The sequence below is a fragment of the Malurus melanocephalus genome, unplaced genomic scaffold (assembly GCF_030028575.1).
Source record: "Malurus melanocephalus ecotype Western Australia unplaced genomic scaffold, MMel_1.1 scaffold_1227, whole genome shotgun sequence".
Lineage (NCBI taxonomy): Eukaryota > Metazoa > Chordata > Aves > Passeriformes > Maluridae > Malurus > Malurus melanocephalus.
The window spans coordinates 25,975-44,932 of NW_026624459.1; the positions used below are offsets into that span (position 1 = coordinate 25,975).

General features: G+C 43.2%; 1 protein-coding gene across 1 annotated transcript; it reads right to left on the reverse strand.

Annotated features, from left to right (window-relative positions):
• Window positions 1-215: 215 nt before the first annotated feature.
• On the reverse strand, window positions 216-18,198 carry TSPAN7 (tetraspanin 7; the record flags this gene model as incomplete). Its single annotated transcript, XM_057387489.1, has 7 exons — window positions 216-1,344; window positions 1,664-1,736; window positions 8,157-8,240; window positions 12,381-12,536; window positions 14,226-14,321; window positions 15,801-15,875; window positions 18,010-18,198. Coding segments are annotated over 6 exons (669 nt in total), but the record flags the coding sequence as incomplete, so codon positions are not given.
• Between the last annotated feature and the right edge of the window lie 760 nt (window positions 18,199-18,958).

Below are 18,958 nucleotides of genomic sequence, written 5' to 3' on the forward strand. Positions count from 1 at the left end.
CTAGGAGTTTTGAAACAATTCCAGCTCTTTCTCTCTTTTTTCCCCCCTCTTCTCAGTGTAGTAACATTTTTCTGTGACAAGCAATTAGTTGTTAAAAAATGCATAAAGACATGTCACACCAAGCCAGGCCTGGGTCTTTCACGTTCACATCCCACCCCTCCCAAAAAAGAGTTTTCTTATGACTAAAGAAYGAAAAGGAAGCAGCTAGAAATCTGTAATGGTTCCATTTATTAATACGTATATCACAAATACTCACAATATCAATGCATTCTCGTTGGCATGCTAGACAGAGGCATTATTAAAAAAGTCCTATTTTTTTTTAAAAAGGTTTTAAACTTTTGCTTTCCCCCAAAAATATTTCATATGCCTGTTTTTTTGTGATTTTTTTTTCTTTTTTTTTTTGTTTGTTTGCGTGTGTGTTTTTACTTCGATTTGATTCAACAACGTATTTGGTGGCTGCAACCTCAATGCAAAAAAAGAAAGAAAAAAAGAACAGGAAAAAAGTATGAAGGCCGCAGTACAGCACAGTTCAATTAGTTCATAACTACGTAATAAAAATAAAAGGGAGCAAAAATTTCTGCCTTCACAGTAAGCAACAACACAGCTTAATAACAGTATTACACAGGATCAGGTTCCGAGGCAAAATGCACTAGACAAAGCCTACCGGGATACGCACTAGGCATACAACACTGAGTAAGAATCAAAGATGTAGAAGAACATCAGGAATAACAGTTCCCTTCAAGCACAACATTTTAAACATCATTTTCAAGTATCTTTATGTTATGTTACCGATTCCTTTGTTTTTTGGGGAAAGGGGGGGACAGGCGCGGGGAAGGGGGAAAGGATGGAAACCTTAGTAAAGCAATAAACGAAACAAGAAATTAAGATAAAACCAAAAGAATATATATTTCATATACCRGTTTATATGAACGTGTGCAACACTTATTAACCATGGTGAAAGGCTAATTAGGCCCTCCAGTCACTACATGCACAGCCCGATCAATGCTGTTAATGAGTTACCTTTGTTAACTTACGATGCAACTACTGTGTGACCAAGAACATACAGACGGTGCCGTCCTACGCCGAGCCGCGGGGATGGGGGCTGGGGCTGGGGGCCGAGGGGCCCTGGCTGCTCTCGGTGGCACCGTGGAACTTCACAGAATGGGACACTACGCATGGGACAGTTCGGGAGGTGGGGTGTGCGCGCACGGGCTTGCTCGTGGGGGTGTGCGTGCGTGCGTGCGTGCGAGAGACAGTGTGTGCTAGAACATTCATGTCAGTCTTTCTCCGATTCTGCAGCTCCTGGTCTTCACACAGGCTCTGGACTCCACACTTCTTGAAAGACTGGAGAGCGGGGAGGATAAAAGAAACAGGAAAGAGAAAAAAAAAAGCCAACAAGTGGGTTGTTTTGGTTGCTAACAGTAGTCACAGCAGATGTTTCGCTCTCTCTTTTCAAAAAAAACGAAACACTCAACACTGTGTTTTTCCCCATTTTTTCCCCACCAGAGACAATATTAGGAAGAAAATCCCAAAGCAAAGAAGTCCACGGGAAGGTTTAATTCTCAGCATGTAAAACTTGCTCGCTGTCTTCAGTGGAAGCAGTACACCCACAACAGACCTGGGCTTTTGTRGCATTACCGCCCAGAAAAAGGGAAAAGCTCACCTTGTTACACCATCTCGTACTGGTTAGCAGTAATAAACCGGGACAGACAGCATGCCAGCAGCATCCCGATCAACTGTTCCAGAAAAGACAGGCACAAAATAGAATCTAAGTTAGATTACATCGATGCAAAGCATTGGTAATTAAAAGTATTTCATGTTCCAGAGCTATTATGCACAATGCATTTATGCCCTATTTTAAGGACTGCTCTAATCAGAAAAACAGCATTAAAATCTCTCATCTTTCTTTGCCAGGGCTTCCTCTTGATTCTTATCTTTTATTTGACAGGCAGCATGCCTTTTTGGTATTTTTCAATCCCGTTTAGTATTTTTCAGTTCCTGGCCAGACATGGATGAATGAACTGGCAGCATGTGTTTCGCTTGCAAGCTCTACCTGRGTCCCTCACCAGCACCCATCACTCCCGAAAGCTGCTGGTCCCTTTAAGTTCTTTATCAGTGTGCCAGGGAAAAACTTCCTGATGCCTCAAAATAGTTGGTTATGCTTCCTTTACAAGTGATGCAGCACCATAGCAATGAGYGCTATAAATCTGGAAATAAATTTTTAAAAAGTCATTCGCTATTCCTTTGGCTGTCACTCAGATTATTGAAAACAGATCCCAGGCTTCCACTTGTCAATAAGCACTCAGTCTTTTCAATGTYTCGTCTGCTGCAGTTTCTCAGTGTTTCCTGCGTGTGCCAACTTTGTTAATATGCTGTAAATAATTCAACCTCGCTTTTCTCATTGGGGTTGGTCAATTAATTAACTCCTGAGCATATCCARACTGTTACAGCTCATCCCTGGCTAAGAAGATGAGCAAGAAAGTTGTGTCAGGTGATGGGCAGGGTTTCCCTGGACCTGGTTCCAAGCAAGGGCTGTCACAGTGGCTCCAGCTGTGCCCACAAACACCATCTCTGGCTGTCTCCTTCAGAGCATGCCTGGCTGTTCATCCAAACTGGCTCCTCCTATTTCACTCCTCGGGATTTCCTGTCCCTTCCCCTAGACCAGGCAGTGCCCTGTTAACACAATCCTCATCAAAACACATCTTCTGTACCAGAAATTGCGTGATTGGGGCTGGCATCAACCCAGAGCAAGACCAAGCCAGGGTAACTCAAATCTGCTTGAACTGTTTCCTGCCTCTAAGATGCCACAGTCCTTGTCAGACCATGTTTTTTTTTTTGCCAGACATTTGCTCCATTTCCTGTTCACTGTCCAGGGAATCTCTAAAGGGCACAGAGTCCCATTTAAAAGCTGGCAGAACCCTCCTGTTCCCCACGTGCACCCCCTGATTTTGGCACCAAATACCAAGGATAACACTGCCATGGTTATAACCAGAGGTGGGGAACAGATACCATCTCCTGAGCAACCTTCAATAAAACCCAAAGCTGCCAGGATCCAGGGGCTGTATTTTTAGTAGCCAAAGGAGATGTGAGTGGTGAACACCCTCCTCAGCTTTGAAAATCTCACTTGATAMCAAAAGACATTTTAGCCATCTTGTTGCCTTTTCTACTCAGCTTCTCTAGGGGGTGTTAAGGCAGGAATGGACCATGAACCATGAGGATGCCAGAACTGTCTGGCTGGGCTTTGGATTCCATCTTAAATACTCCTGCCACTGGAAGGATAATATAATCAATTGCTGAAGGTGTTGCTGAAAATGAACCACATTCTGTAGGTTCACTGGACACTCCCACAGCTGACTCATGCACTGAATCTTTAGCTCAGTCCTGCTTTGGAGAATGAGATTTCTGGTTTGCACAGTGGTCTGTATTTCTCCATGCTTTGACAGGCCAGACAGAGTGAGTGYCTCTGTGTGGCCCTGTCCCACCTCCTTCACTGTTGTTTTTCTGTGTTTGTGGTGTTTTTCAGTCTTTTCTCACCTTCCCTGGCTGGCCTCAGGAGTTACTTCTCTACCCTACAGCATTTCTCAGTAAGATGAACTTTGCAGCATATTTCATCCAARTTATTTTCCCTGAGCAAATTCCAGCCCAGACCCAAATCAATTCCTCTCTCATCCTAAAATGGCCAAGAATGKAAATACATTGAAGTTTTTTGTTTATTTCCCCATCACAAGCTCAGATTACAGCCACTTTTCTTCTCAACCACGATCTGCTGCTTCTGTCAGGTTTACAAGGGGAAGGATGCATGAGCCTMTACAAATAGAAAGCCATGGGCTTTTCTTTCCCCCTTTAGCTGAAGCAGATCTCCTCAGCTACCTTTAATTTGTGATTTTTCTGTGCCTGTAACTCTAATAATCGGTGTGTCTGAATTTTGTAGCATCTGCAGGCATGTAATGGTGTTTTGTTTTACTCAACTCACTCCCAAGACAAAGGGAAGATTATTCATGAATGTACATTTATGATCTTTGCCCCACTTACTAATTCTTGGCTCTGACTTTAGGCTGGTTTAGGCATTTAAGTGCTCATAATGACATAATATTTAGCTCTGTATTTCAAAAATAATGACAGGCACATCAAGCCATTGCATACACATTTCATACAGCATTTCCAAGTATTACCAGGACACAGAAGAGCTATAATAAATATTTTAGAAATACTATGAACACATTAAAAACCATGTGTTTYCCAAGGTGCAGATACTTCCAGGTTTAACCACAAGAGCACTGTCCCTCCTGTAGCCAAGAAGAGGCAATATTGTACTGAGCTGCTGAATTTTCTTCACGGTGCTCTTTCATTACAGCATAACTGCAGTCCTCTGCATTTAAGTCAGGCYAGAGGCTCCCAGGCTGTGCAGCACAAATGAGTGCTCTCCACCCTGCCTTGCTCTCTGTATTTGTTCCATCACTTGCCTCCTCTGCTCTTCAGGCAGGAGGAAGCCCCTTATCCTATTGTGCACCAGGTCCCTGCAGCTCCTTTGAAAAACSAAAAGAATTGGCATTAAAGGATTCCCACAAAGAAACTGCTGCTGGGASCTGCATTCATTTCCTTGCACTCCCATTGCCTCTCAAATGCCCCATCTCAACTTYTATCCACTTATTCATTTATTTTATTTTACTGTCTTGATTTTTGAGTGCTAAGATGCCAGACTTGATTCTGCATTTTTTGTTCTCCACTTTTTTCCTTTCTTCCCTTTCCCCTGAGATTATTTTGGTCTTCTGAGCTATTATACAGAAAACTGAGAGATTGCTGCACTCTGGTCTTGCCACAGGAAACCTGAAAATGCTGACAAATTCTTTGGTTCAGACAGCTGGGAAACCCACAACCCTCAGGTGTGTCTCCTGTACTACCATMCTGCTGGCCACAGGTCATTCCAGCAAGCAGAATACATGAATTTCTCATGGTTTCTAGGAGTCACAGGCACATTTTAGTCCTAACCACTGAAAACCATCCACAGCATATTTCCTAGCAGTCTTATYCCTACTGTACACATAATAACTGGCTTTTAAATGCAGTTATTCTGTAGGAGTTACCACTGACTGGAAGCTGTTTTGCATGACATATTTATTACACCTTATTATACTGAGGAGAAAGAAACTGAATTGTAATTTAAATTTCCATTTTATTTTGGGTCTTGGTATAGCTACCATTTTTCATTCTTTGGGAGAATTTCTATAAATAGAAATGTGCTGAACTAACTTGGAATTCATCAGCACATCAGGAAAGCTAAAACTGGGGGTGGTTTAATCCATCAGGAATAATTGTTTAGCTCAGTGATCTACCTTGCCATATTCTCAAAATGCAAATCTCCAAGCATGCAGGTTCTCTGGCTCTATTTTAGAAGGTACAATTTTCTATGTCATGTCACTTATTTGTGTCAGTCCCCCGTGCTGTGGTGTACCTCTGGCACAGATCCTACTTCCACACTGACTCCACAGTGGTTAGGCTTTAGAAACAACCCAGTCTCAGACCACATTTCATGTCACATATTGGATGCTGATGTGGATSCACTCCCTGACCCCTGAGCAAGTCTCAGCCCCCCTGTGCTCAGGGAGGGGTTGCAGCAGGCAGGGTGAATGATGAGTGCACCAGAACTGTGTCCATGCTCCAACAGAGCTACTCACAATGAGACAATAAAGAGGGCAGGTGGATGCTGCAGTGTGGAGAGGGTCTGTGGCTGCATGGGAATGAATCTGGRAATGATGGGAATTGTATCTGCCCCACAACTGGTTCAGAGCATGTGGAGAGCACCTGATTTCCAGTACTCTGGCACAAAGGGAATAATATGGCCTGAACACTGCACTGAGTATCCCCTACTCACACTCTACAAACCCCTCCAGTGTCTCTTGCATTCCTTCAGCCAATGCCTGCACTGTAGTGTTATCTAGGCACAACTCTTCATCATCTCTGCCATTTGCATAATTTTATTCTCTGCTGGGCACAAGACAGAAATAATTTTTCTGCTCTGAAGAGCATCTGCTAAACTGAAATTATTCCAGCTGGAAGTCAGCATCAGAATCCAAATCCAAAAACAATCAAATTTTATTTTATTGTTATTATTTCAAACYCGAGGAGCAGAGCAGACAAGGTCAGCAACATTGTTTTTTAAAAAAACTCTTGACTCTGATGGGGAGGTCTGTGCCAGGCCTGTAAGATTTGCAATGCCATTACATCAACCTTCCCTATTTCTGGGCATCAGCACATTCATTCCCCACGATAGTCAACACCTAACAAATCACCTGAAGGAAAGGCCCTTGAGCACACTTTACTGTACAAGAGCAACATGATTTAATTTGTCTTTTATTTAGATTAAACCTATCCTCAGCAGAAACAGCAGCACCTTGCCTGCAGCTGGAGCCCTGCCTGGCATTTCTGCCAGCCCTGTTAACCTGAAATCAATTTGTAAACACTGTCCCTAATTGGGCCCAGCCAAACAGATTAGGCAGTAAATCACAACTGGCCACCTTCTATTCTTCACAGCCCGGGAGAGCTGCATTTCCCTCCTCTGCAGCCTCTTTCTCCTCCTTTTTCTGTGTCTGTCTGCTCACACCCCAAGCAGCAGGGCACGTCCTTGCAGTGTCACAGCTCAGTGCCTGCACTGGGGAGTGACATCCCCACCTGGCAGCAGGGCTCAGGGTGCCACCAGCAGGGTGAGATGCCAACACCACATCAAAACACTCCTCGTTTTTCCCTCAGTTTCAGGGACAAAATGCCTTGCAGCCTGTGCTACCTGCAGCCTGCTATGAAACATCCATTAAAGGCTTTCAGGTAGTATTGGTCCTGATTGAGACCTTTGCCCCAGCAGCAGATTTTACAATTCTACTCAYCTCATTTTTATTTTGGATACCTTTACACAAGGCATTTAAAAATATGCTTTATAGCCTTCTGGCTGTCTAGAATCCAAACTGAAACCTGACCTCAGAGTCCTATAGCAGTAATCAAGCCATAATCAAGGCTGGAGAAGAGTATCAATGCTGAAATCATTCAACAAGAACTAGAATAGCCTATTCAAAAAAACCAAAAACCCCTGACTGCCCTTCATCCACGCACAAACAGATCCAGAGTGTTCACCTTTTCTAGATCCCAAAAACCTGACATGCAGGCACMTGCTCTGGGCAGCTTGTGTTGTGATGAACCAACATTTCCACCCACACAAAACTGGCTGGCAGCCCAAACCATGGGCTCCTCACATCCAAAATCTTGGCTACAAGGCTTCCAGGTATGCCCAAAGCAGGGCAGTCAGCCAGTCTGAGCCCAGACAATTTTAGGGCTCCCTGAGATTGTGCATATGTTGATAGGGAGGATATGGAGGCCGTTTTCTGCATGCCTTGGGGACAGTTTTCAACTGTCCATATTTCCATTTCTCTCATTTTTTGTATTTCCAGGAGAGTCCTTGCCATCACACATGAAGTGATCAGTACAAAGGAGCCTCTTGTTGAAAGATGCAGGTGTTTTTCTGCCCCTTCTTGATCAGAACATTCTCAGACCTTTATTTCCCCAACTCCTGTCTACAAAAAGGCAGTTTGAGTATTATGGAGCAGAAAACCCCTTCTTAGCTCTCCTTTTGTGCCACACTCCTTTYGGTGCAGACAAGGAGCTGGTTAAACAATCTGATTTTGGCAGACTTAACATTTGTCAGTGTTCAGTGTTAAAAGGAAAATAAATAGAATTTGTCACGAAATGTCCCCTCCAGGCTCCAGGTCCAGGATGGGGAGGCCTGGAGGAGCACTYGTTTGAATTCTTGAGTCGTTTAAGAACAAATAAGAGTACTTAGAAGATAGGAGCCTGCCCAAACAATGGATAAGCTATTTGTCTTCTTAGCTGTTTATGCTCCATTTAAGCCAATGTTTTATTGGGTTAACCTCTATTTGACCCAGTGGAGGGACAAGTTGTTTTCCTTGAGCTAGTCATTAGCTCAACCGTAACTGATATTCCCAAGGAGAAACTTCATTTAAGTTGAAAAAAAGAAAATCAATGAACAGATGACCTCAGGACTAATGAGCATGCTGAGTTCAGTSCCTTTCTATAATCCTTCCTTCCTTGAAGTCCAGGTAAAGAAAAACAGGGGGAGAAAAAGGGGGGAAGGGGAGTGCTTATGTACTTACCTGTGAGAATGCAATCCCAAAAGCCACTCCAGCTATGATTCCCATATTTGTCTCCATAAAACTGGTCACCAAGTCATAACAGCCCTGGAAAACAAACATCATCATTCCTTGTATTGACCTTCCCTGCCATGAATGCATACATACAAATTTCTCATTTAAAATGAACTCTGGCTAGACAGTATTTCTGCTGTGATTTCCAACAATGTCACCTTTTTTTTTAAATAGCAATTCTCAGTGAAAGATGTGGAGTGGTGGCAAAAACAGTTCCTTTTAGAAACAAATGCATTTCAGTACTTTTAAGAGCTAAATGTGATGTTGCACTCATTTTAAGGGTCTTTTAAAAGGAAGTCAATTTTAAAACAATATAGTTTTGATCTGAAACCAAACCAGTAATAATAAGCCAATGTTGTAATACAAAGCAGATGTCAAAAATGAATAAATGATGATGCTGGATTTCCTAATACTCTAGATATTTAATGAAGTGTCCCTTGAGGCATTCTGTTTGCCTTTACCCATYAAAGAACACAGGCAAGGCACTAAGTAGTATGTAACTTTAAACCATGTAACGAAGTTATTGAGGGTTTTATATGAATTTTCTTGGTTCATTTGCCCTTGGAYATAAAATTCCCTGTCCTGCTCCACAAACCAATTTTTCTCTCAGCTGACTTGCTTCCTCAGGCCTCAACTCATGGCCCAGACTGGGGCARGAGGATTCATCTACAATATCTGCCCTTCTCTTTGATACTTTTTTGAAATGTTCCCCTTTAGTACAATAATGTTTACCAAATTTCTCCCCTCACCTATGAAACCCCTCAGAAAAGGATTTGAAATTAACTTTCCTAGTTTGTGGTGCCTAAATTAATCTAAACAAGTGACACAATTACTTGAAGAAAAAAAAGAAAGATGACATCTATTTTTTCTTTCATTATTAACCCATCTGTCCACACAATCCAAAGTCACTGCTCAGCCCCCTTTGCCCCCWTCCTCAAATGACCAACACCACTCTGGCTGAAGACCAATCCTAAGGAATTTTATACATTATAACTTTATCCACTTTATCAGAAGTTGGAACTCAGAAACAACACTTTCTCAGTTTGGATCCCTGTTCCCTAAGGCAGAAGTGTCTCCACATTTCCCCTACATTCACACACCCCTCATTCTGAAAGCACTGTAGAAGCTCTTTATGACCTCAGAGCAYCAGGTGATAACAAAATATAACAGCAAGAAGGAATATCAGTGTCCTTTATAAGAGACAGGGCATTCATGAAATAAATTGTACAATTTCTTTAACCTCTTTTATAACATCAGAAGACATTTAATCCTGGGAGTAATGAAGTGCTGAACCTAAGAGCAGCTGAGGACCAGCACAGCGTGATTCAGTTCTGAAATGTTTATATTCTGAAATGTAGATATTAACCTTAACCATGTTTTACCACAGTGTACAGTAAGTCTGATTCAAGTTCTGATTCTTGCTTATTTAACCCATCAAGCTTCTACAGTTTGTCTTACGTGTTATGCAATGAGATTAGACTTCTCAAGCAGCATTTTCATTCTGTCTGACACAGCCCAATGTTCTCCTCTGAAATTACTCTGTTGAAGAGCCTTCAAGAGATGCAACACTGAAGCACAGTGGTATTTTGAGGGAGCCAGAAGATCTTATTAACAGAACACGCAATGTCTCCTCACTTGAAGACTGTTTTCCCAAGTCACAATAATCTGTTTACTGAAGTACAAGGCTTACACATGTTGGGATTGCTCAGCCCTTGCTGTGCATGGACTAAGAGTGAAAGCAGCACCCACGAGCTGCAATACAGGACAGAGGKGTGGGAAGCACCATGTGGGCACCTCTGGGTGCTGATCCAGAGATCCAGAGCACAGAAGGGACAGTTCAGCAAGGATCTGATCTTTCTTGACTCCATGTAACTGTTCTTTTCTTAAGATTTTAGAGAGAAATAGCTCTTGAGGCCTCTTGGTAAAGAACTGTGATTAAAAGTACTATATGAACATTAATTAGCTAATCCTAATGACAGCTCTTAAAGTTAGGTATTAGTGCCATCTGAGATGAAGAAACAGAGAGCCTAAATAATTAACCCAAGGTCACTGAGGAAGTTAGGGTCAGAACTGGCAGAGAAAATCCAGGAATGTTGTCTTTTAGTCCTGTAATTATATAATTAGTTTAATCCTCTTTGGTTAATTCATTATTAGTGCTTAGAAACTGCTAGTAATTTGATTAGCTCATAGAGAACTCGTCTTACTGATACTTTTGTAAGGTCCACCAAAAGATGCAATCCAAATATACTTGTCCAGAGGCATGGTGAGAAGGGTCTTTCACAACACAGGCATTATATATTTTCCTTTTTCTCCACCACACAGAGAGCAAAAGGCCTGTTTCCAAGACGAGCAAGGGGCTTGGTCAGAGGCAATGATGTTTGCTACCTATCTGAAGTGAAAGGATAGGGCCAAACATTTCCTCCTGCTTGCTTTTTATTCCCATGCGCCTTTCAGAAGCATCCCACTTTGCTCAAATGTCTGGACATTTGAATCCAAGATCTCATAACTGCTAAACAGAAATCAGCAACTTTTCATTATCAGTGGCTATGTCAGAAAAGGAGAAAAAAAMCCAACAAATTTCCAAACATCCAAATTTCCCCTAGATAATTAAATCAAGTAATTACTTCAACTATTTTCCAAAGAATCAGCAGCCCTTTTCTGAGTTGTGCATTTACAGGAGAGCAAGGAACAGGAATGGCTGAAGTGTATTACTAGCCCTGGTCTACCACACTCTCATCCCTCAGTCTCTTCCTACAATTCAGCAGGCATCCTGTGCCACRGGGAACTCAAAAGTGGGGCAGGGATTTCCCTGTGCACGCAGAGCAAGCCTGGCACTTGGGGGAAACACCAGATCAGTGCTGGGAATGCAAATGGTACCCAGATGGTTGTGCAAAGAAAGGTTCAGGGTGCAGGGCTGTCCCAAACWGCAGAGCTGGGACCTGCTGCTGGAACAGCAGTCAGAGCAGAAAGCTTTCCTGCTGGGAAAAGGAGCAGGGGCTCAGGGTGGGCTGCCCAGGAGGCACCAAGCCTGCAGTGGGTGCTGTCTGCACTGCACATGCCCCAGATCCACCCTGCCCTGCCTCTCGCCTTCCTTCCACTTCTACAGAAACATAAAGGTACCACAAACCCACAAAGAGCAGCTGGACAGAGTGGCTCACCCTCCACACTCATGCAAAATTACTGCTRGTGGTGACTGTGAGTTACTCAACCAATGGACACCACTGATGTTCCACATATGTCTGCAACAAGTTGCTCTCATTAAACCATTGCAAAAGAAGAAAAGCTTAGTGGAAAATAATCCTCTAGTATCCCTTTTACAATACATGCCAGAAAATGTTGTCTACTTGACTGKTTTTCAAAGATGTTTCAGGCTGTGYTCAGCCACCAGCCCAACCTTCTGAGTCACAGATGACTGAGGTGAAAAGGACAGAAACAGAAGAGGCAATATTTCCTCTGTTGTCTACTCAGGACTTCTATTTATTTTAAAAATGCAACTCTGAAAATAAAAACAGAACAGAAAATAATCCTTAAGTCTGACTAAGCTATGCTGCAACTCAGAATAGTGATTTGGCTACAATATTATTCCTTTTATCAACAAASTGTTCCCTCTCTTGCAAATCTCAAGTGAAAAAGAATTGATACTGCACTAGCACTTAAAGCAATAACTTGAGCTGCATTTCTTCAGCACAATGTCTAAAGTTTAGATGCTGCATTATTTTCCCTTTATTCCTCCCTTTCTTAGTGTTTTCTATATTTTCATTCTCCAATTATTAATTTTCTCCCTGTTCTCCCAACGTGCCTTCTCAACCCTATTTCTGTTTTCCCAACCCTCTCTTCCAGGTGACCCCAGGGAAAGAGTCACTTGCTGTGCTGTGCTTGCAGCCCCACATGTTCAAAGATTTTAACTCACAGCAAATGTTCCCACCAACCACAGCATTTACTGCCAATCACCTGTGTYTTCTCAGAACTGCTGCACCTGGGACTGGATTTGAGAAAGGCCATCTTAAAGAATACAAAGCAAGAGCAGGACTAAGCACATCCTTACCACCACTCCAGCCTTATTTACAAATTTTCAACCAACCCTGTGAAATGAAATGCAATTGCAAGCAGCCACRCACTCCACTGGGGTGCTGGATGGGGTCACAGCTGCCTCTTGCACAACATTACTGGTACCTTCTGGTTTACTTTAGTGGCAGCCACGGTCATGTTGCGCAGGTCCTGAGTGTTACAGTCACTGGAGTTCATGCAACAGCTCGTAGGGATGCCGTGCTTGAAGAAGTAAGGGCTGGTGCTCCAGTTGGTGTAGCTCTGAATGCCACAGCAGCTCAGCTGGTTTAAAACACAAAACAAAACAGAATTAAAACTAGCACAGAATTATYGTGGCCCACTTCATAAGCTCATAATCAAAATAAAAACAGGGTGTCTCAAGTTTGGGAAAGAAGATACCACCTCTGCCCCATTAATTATGAAAGGATCAGGGATGTAATTTACAGAACATGAGAGCAGATGACATGCTAAAAAGAAGGKTTTTTTTGAGAAGAACTATTCTTTGTAAAATTTTACAAATGCCCATCTTTTTTAGTTGAAGGTCTATYKGATTTTTGYTCATTTCCTTATTTATTTGATTAAAGATGACCCTGTAAATTCAAGATCTCAAAGCATTATACAGAATTACATGTAACACATACAAAGGTTCAAAGTAGTACAAATCAATAAGGTGAAGCCTCTTGAGCTCACCAAAATAATTTCTAGGACAATTCACTGAGCTGTGAATAGAAAGAGACCATATGTTCACAGGATGTGTCTATGAAGTCAGCTAAAAAACCCTAAATTGGGAAGGATGTTCTGATTTAGACTGTAAGCTAGAAGACAGAGACTCAAAAATATGGAGTATGTGCTGAATTTTCTGCATGGAAAGGACCTAAAAATGCAGTTCCTGTAAAAACAGAACTATGAATGAAATTAACATTTTGCTACGATAGAAACACTGAACAACTTCTCAGAACTGTTAAGTTTGGTCAACTACAAGGAATAAGAAATTTAAAATACAGGTTAACATCATTCAAACAAGTAATTTGACAGCAGAATATACTCAGTTTAGAGCAGTGCAGCAATCTGCTAACCGGRAGAAGCCAGGTTAGAGGACAATTTCAGCTATGTTGAAGGGTCCAGCACAACAGCTGCAATTTCTAAAGATCTAGATGCCATCAATATAATTAGATGGACATTTCATCAAGTAACAATCATATGGAAAACAAAATGGCTCATAGAATGCACTGCAAACTGAAGGAACAACTTCTTGCTATGGTGTGGTTCCCAGAGGGAACTGAAATGTGTATTTTATCACTCTGTGTTGTACTGGTGGACTTGGTCTCTTGTGGGTGGCAGCCCCAACTGGTGTGGCCATGCTGTGACATTTGCTCCTGCTCCACACTGCCTTGCCACCACCCCCTGAGGGTCAGAAAGGCTCCTCCACCAAGCTCCTACTCCATCCCTCCAGAACAGCTTTCACTGCCAACCTCAGCAGCACATTTTTCCACTCACTTTTCCTCTGGGGAAAATACTGGGGAAATACCCWGTTTCTCCCCTTAACTCACTAGATCTCCTTTGGTAGCCTCTCATTGTACTTGTGAGGAGAACTGCTGCAGTTTGTTAGTGATGCAGGATGCTAGATTATAAAATCCTCTCTCTTCCGGCTCAAATTTAAAACATTTTATAATCTTACTGGCAAATTTCCTTAGGAACAAGCCATGTTCTTTAGAAATAAAACTGTTCCCTAAACCCAATTCAAGATCTGAKACCAACAGCCAGCCAGTGGGACAGGCCCTGACTGTATCAGACAGCTTTTCCACCAAAACTGAGGCATCTTGGGCAAGCATTTCAGCTGAAATACTTTTTATTTGGACCAGTTTTTGCCAGCCTTTGATTTTGCCTGCATCCAAACCTCACGTTCTGGGGTCAAATCCGAATTTGTGCTTTTTCTACTGACTAATTTTTGGTATTCAATTTTAGACTTACACTTTCCTGTACGTTATCCACTGCATGGCTCCGCTCATCGTTCTTGTTGTAATTCTGGATTGCTTCAGTGTATGTCCTAAGGAAAGTATCCTTGATCTGTGAGGGCAAGGAAAAGAAAATCAGCCCACATGAGCAACACAAAGCACAACACCTGAAGCAGTTTTTGCAGGAAGCAAATGCATTTCCCAGTTTCCTAACGAGACACCCAAACTCGCCCTTCCCAGCTATTTTCAAGTGTGTTTTTAGAACTGGCAGAGCTCTCTCTTAACTGTTGAGAGTCATTCATGCACTTTTTCCAGTGGAGTTTATCAGACACAAAAAAAAAACTAACCCAGCAAACTGGTATGTTAAAAAAAAAAAAATACCATGAAATGGCTTAGCCTATCAGAAAGGTATATAAAGAAAACACTTTGTTCCAGCRCTAAGTCTGAAGGAGACTGAGTGCTTCTCCCTGCTCATGGATGCCAGGTGGGAGCCAAAGCTTGTGCAAACACTTTGGGGAAACAAACCAGTGGCACCAAAGGAAGACATAAATCCTCTGACTGGGCATCCCCAGCTCCAAAGGCATTTGGTAAGAAACAAAAGGTCCCTCAGGTGGGAAAGGTCAGGCACATCAGCAGGAATGGCACTGTGGCTGTGGGGGAAAGGGGCTGGTGTGGGCAGCCCATGTGGCTGTGGCCCCCAAAAGGGAACAGTCTGACACTGGGGCTGCTGCAGGTCAGGWGGGATGAAATGGGAATCCTCAGCACTGGACAGGCACCTCAGGACCACATTAAAAACAATCCAGCACTTGCAAGGGTGAACACCAGGAAAGTCTGCAGCAATGGAAATGTTTTGCCAAAAGAGAAGACTTGAAAACCAGCTAATATAAAGAGAAGAGACAAGAAGGGTCTCTGGGGTCGCTCTGGTTCAGCACCAGTGGCATGTAGGTCCACAGACTCAGAGCCAGAGATAGACTGATTACAGTGGATAAAGCAGAAGTGCTACTACAAATCTAGACCATCGTGCTTTCTTAAAGCTTCTTCCTGTCCCAGTTTCCTCCCTCACTCTACTTCTAATCTCTCCTTATTCTCAAGATAGAAATGAAATCCCATCCCACTCCCTCCCCACCCCCCCATCCTTACCCCCCGCCCCGCCCCCCCCAAAAAAAAAAAAAAAAAAAAGATTTACAAAACAGCAACTCTGGTCTGATGCAGAAGTGGTCTCTGCCTTATATAAGCCAGCACGTCCCAGGCTGAAAAAGCTGTGTTTAAGAAAAGCATTTAATCTGTTTTGCAGCCCTCAGCCTATGTAAAAGGGTAAAGAAGTTCTTACACGGTGGACACACAAAACCTGATAGCTCCAGATAAATCATCAGGCAGCTGAGGGCAAGAGCTTTGGCTAAATCCCTTCTTTTGGAATCACATCAGTTTTTAAGAGCTGCCCAAGTTATTGTTGCACAGCAGCCACATCCCTGGAGATGTGCTGGAGTCACCAAGCTCAGCACCCCACACATTCTCCACGCTCCTGGGAAGGTCTCAGCAGCTCCTGCCCAGGGAGGCACTGCCACATGAAACTCAGCACATTTCCACCTACCTCGTGGCGAAACACAAACCCTGAAATGCCAGCCACTAGCTCAGCCAGGAACACCAGGGACAAGAACATGGCATACTGAAAAGGCAGGAGGCAAGAGAAGTCAGAGCATGACAGGCTTTTGTCTCAGCACACATATTATCACATAAAATGCAACTTTCCCCTCCAGGCACCCTTCAAAGAAACCAGAGGTCTTTTGGAGGAGATACAGAGCTTATGAGCTGAATGTATATGTGTTTATACAACTCATAACTGAGATATATTGCTTAACTACCAACTTTTCAGACAGTTCTGCTCCCACGTTTCTTAGCATTCTTATACAAATTAAAACACACTCACATGCCAGAGATGAATCCAAATCACTCAGGTTTAGATCTTGCAACAAGGAATAAAAAACAGACCCTTCCTGCTTGCATGGTGCTCTGCTGAGGTAAATGGGCTTCCCCAGGTGTTTTGGATGTTTATCTACCTCACTGCCAGATTGGGATTTGCTGCCTGATTTCTGAAGTTTCTGCAATGAATGAACTGAAACACTGACTTCACTGGAAATATTCTCACAGTAATACTAGACATATGGTCCAAATACTTTGCTGAGCCAAGATCCATTTTTGGCTTTAGGTGCAGCATTTGGATCAGGAGCTAAATAAACCTTGAAAACAGTGCTTTCAGTGTAGACACTCACCAACTATTAAAAATATATTTAGGTAGAAATAAAGAAGGTAAAGAAAAAATGCAAAGTGGGAAAGGAAAATTTAAAGTTGGGGCTTAACCTTCTGGAGGGAAAATTACGTTTTTACTTCACCTGCTAAGTAACAGTTAATCAAGAAAGGAAACATTTTAAATTAAATGCAGTCCTAGCAAGATTTAGTGGAGAAAGGGAAGTTTAGCTTTAATGGAAGGTTATTGAAGAAAGGAGGACAACGGTGAAGGCAGAACTAGAACAAAAATGAGTCCAATTAATGCAGCTGTCAAATAATTGTCTGTTCAGGAGAGAAGAAAAGTTTAGAAATATTTTTCATACGTACAATGAAAATAAACCCATGTGCTTGGAATAGCAYGTGCTACTGTTAGTAGCACACCTTTAAAAAAGTTGCATGACTTATGGAGCAACCAGCAGAGCCTGATTTCCTATGGATTTATATCATTATTCACCTTTATCCCTTTCCTATCTGGGCTGCAGTAACTCCAGCAAGGCTCTGCACATGCCCTGGCAGCACATCACCGGCAAGAGACAGCAGTGAGGTGTTTGCCAGCTGGCTACCAACTGATGGAACTGCAGCTGCTACCTCTCCCCTTTCCTCCCTGCCATCATYTGAGGAAATTAACTCTCTTTAATATGTCCTTTCTTTTTTTAAAATGCACTTTAAACTGCTTTAAACTGAGAAAAATCATCCCATCTCCTTAGAAAATCAGTCCCAAAATACTCTAGCAGGAGATGCACTGTTCTGTCAAGTCCTTTCTCACTACTTCAGTGCTTCACAAGTAGTATTTCCACCCTGCAAATTATTACACATGTAGGATTTTGCTCCTAAATATGCCTAGAAACACAGTTTACCATATAAGTTTATTTAATCTGTAGTTATTTTGAATTTTAAGGTAAGCTGGAAAACTCAGAACAGAGAAACTGATATAGAGAGAAGTTGAAGTGGACAGGGGGACAACTGCTGCACTTCTGAGCCCCTGCTGCTTTCGAGATGAGGCCAAACAGTGCTCTGCTTTTTGGTGTTGAGTTGCTCTGTCCTAGTGAGTATTAGGATAAAAAGAAAGGCCATGGTGTTTTTATGAGGTACCAACTATTCTTTCCRTAATTTCACATCATGGTATTAAATTGACCTCTTAAAACACAGTTCAAAAGAATTTCACATTTATGATGCCTTGGGCATCTTKAAGATTGTAAATATACTTATCTATCTGGCTCACAGAAAAACAGAATGATTGTAGAATGACTCACAGAGCATTTCAGCAGCAGCATTCCACCCTGCTCCAAACACTTGGGCCTATGTGCCATGTGTAACCAAACACAGTTATAATCAACGACTGGTTTTGGCAAAGCAATTCTTTTACCCCACTTTGTCCAAAAGGTAGACACTTTGAACATGAAGATTGATAAAATCTAGGCTAAAAAGCTACATCAACATCTGTCAGGTGGTGGGGGGAATCCCAATTCATCCTCAAAAGCTTCTCCCCTCCCAAGGCCCGTGGGTTTGCTCACCAGCTTCAGCATCCATGGGCTGCCGCGACAGGTGGCGAAGCAGCCGAAGAGCCCGAAGACGATGATGGTGGTGCCCGTCCCGATGAGCACGTAGGGGGCATTGGTGGAGTTCTCAGCGATGAGGGAGATGTAGGTGCCGAGGGTGAGCTTGCCCCAGACGCCGACTGCGAGGAGGATAACGCCGGTGATCTGCAAGGCGAGGGGAGACACGGGTCAGGAGCCGCTGGGAAAGGCATCCATGGTCACACAGACATCCTGAGGGGATTTGTTGGTGCTGTGCTGCTGACAGAGGAAGCCTCGAGGCTTCTGCTAACTCCAGAGGGATGGAYAGACTAAATTAAACCCCAGCTTCTGGAGATGTTACATTAAAGCTGCCACTGAAGGACAAACACCTAAGACTGATCACTGCCAAGGGAGGAGGCAGTGTACCAACTGCAGCCTGCTGAGAGAGGTGGCCAACTCCATCACTCTCACCAAAAGGCAGCAATAGCTGCTGCCACCTCATATCTCATGAGTTTTGCCACAAAAACTGCCTGAACCACAAAAACCCGCTGCCTGACGGTCTACCCTTCTTAATGTCAAAGTTTCAGGAACATGAACACCCCTTACAGTGCATTTCTCTGGCAAGTGAGCCTTCTCCAGACACACAGCAACGTGACCCCTCTGACAGGGGTGGGAAAGCACCAGCGGGCCCTGCAAACACCCATCCCCTTTCCTGGACACACCATCAGGAGCTGCTGTGCCACAGGCAGGCAGGACACACAAGCTCTGAGCACCAGCAGGGACATGGGGAAGCCTGAGCTGTGCCCCACACAGACACTGAGCAGGGGCCACAACAGGGATGTTGCTGCTCCATGTGCTGAGCTCTGCAAATGCTTCCACAATTCCCCTCACTGACTCCTCCTGGCCACTGCTGAGGGGCAGAAGAAACATCCTGACATGTTGCCCT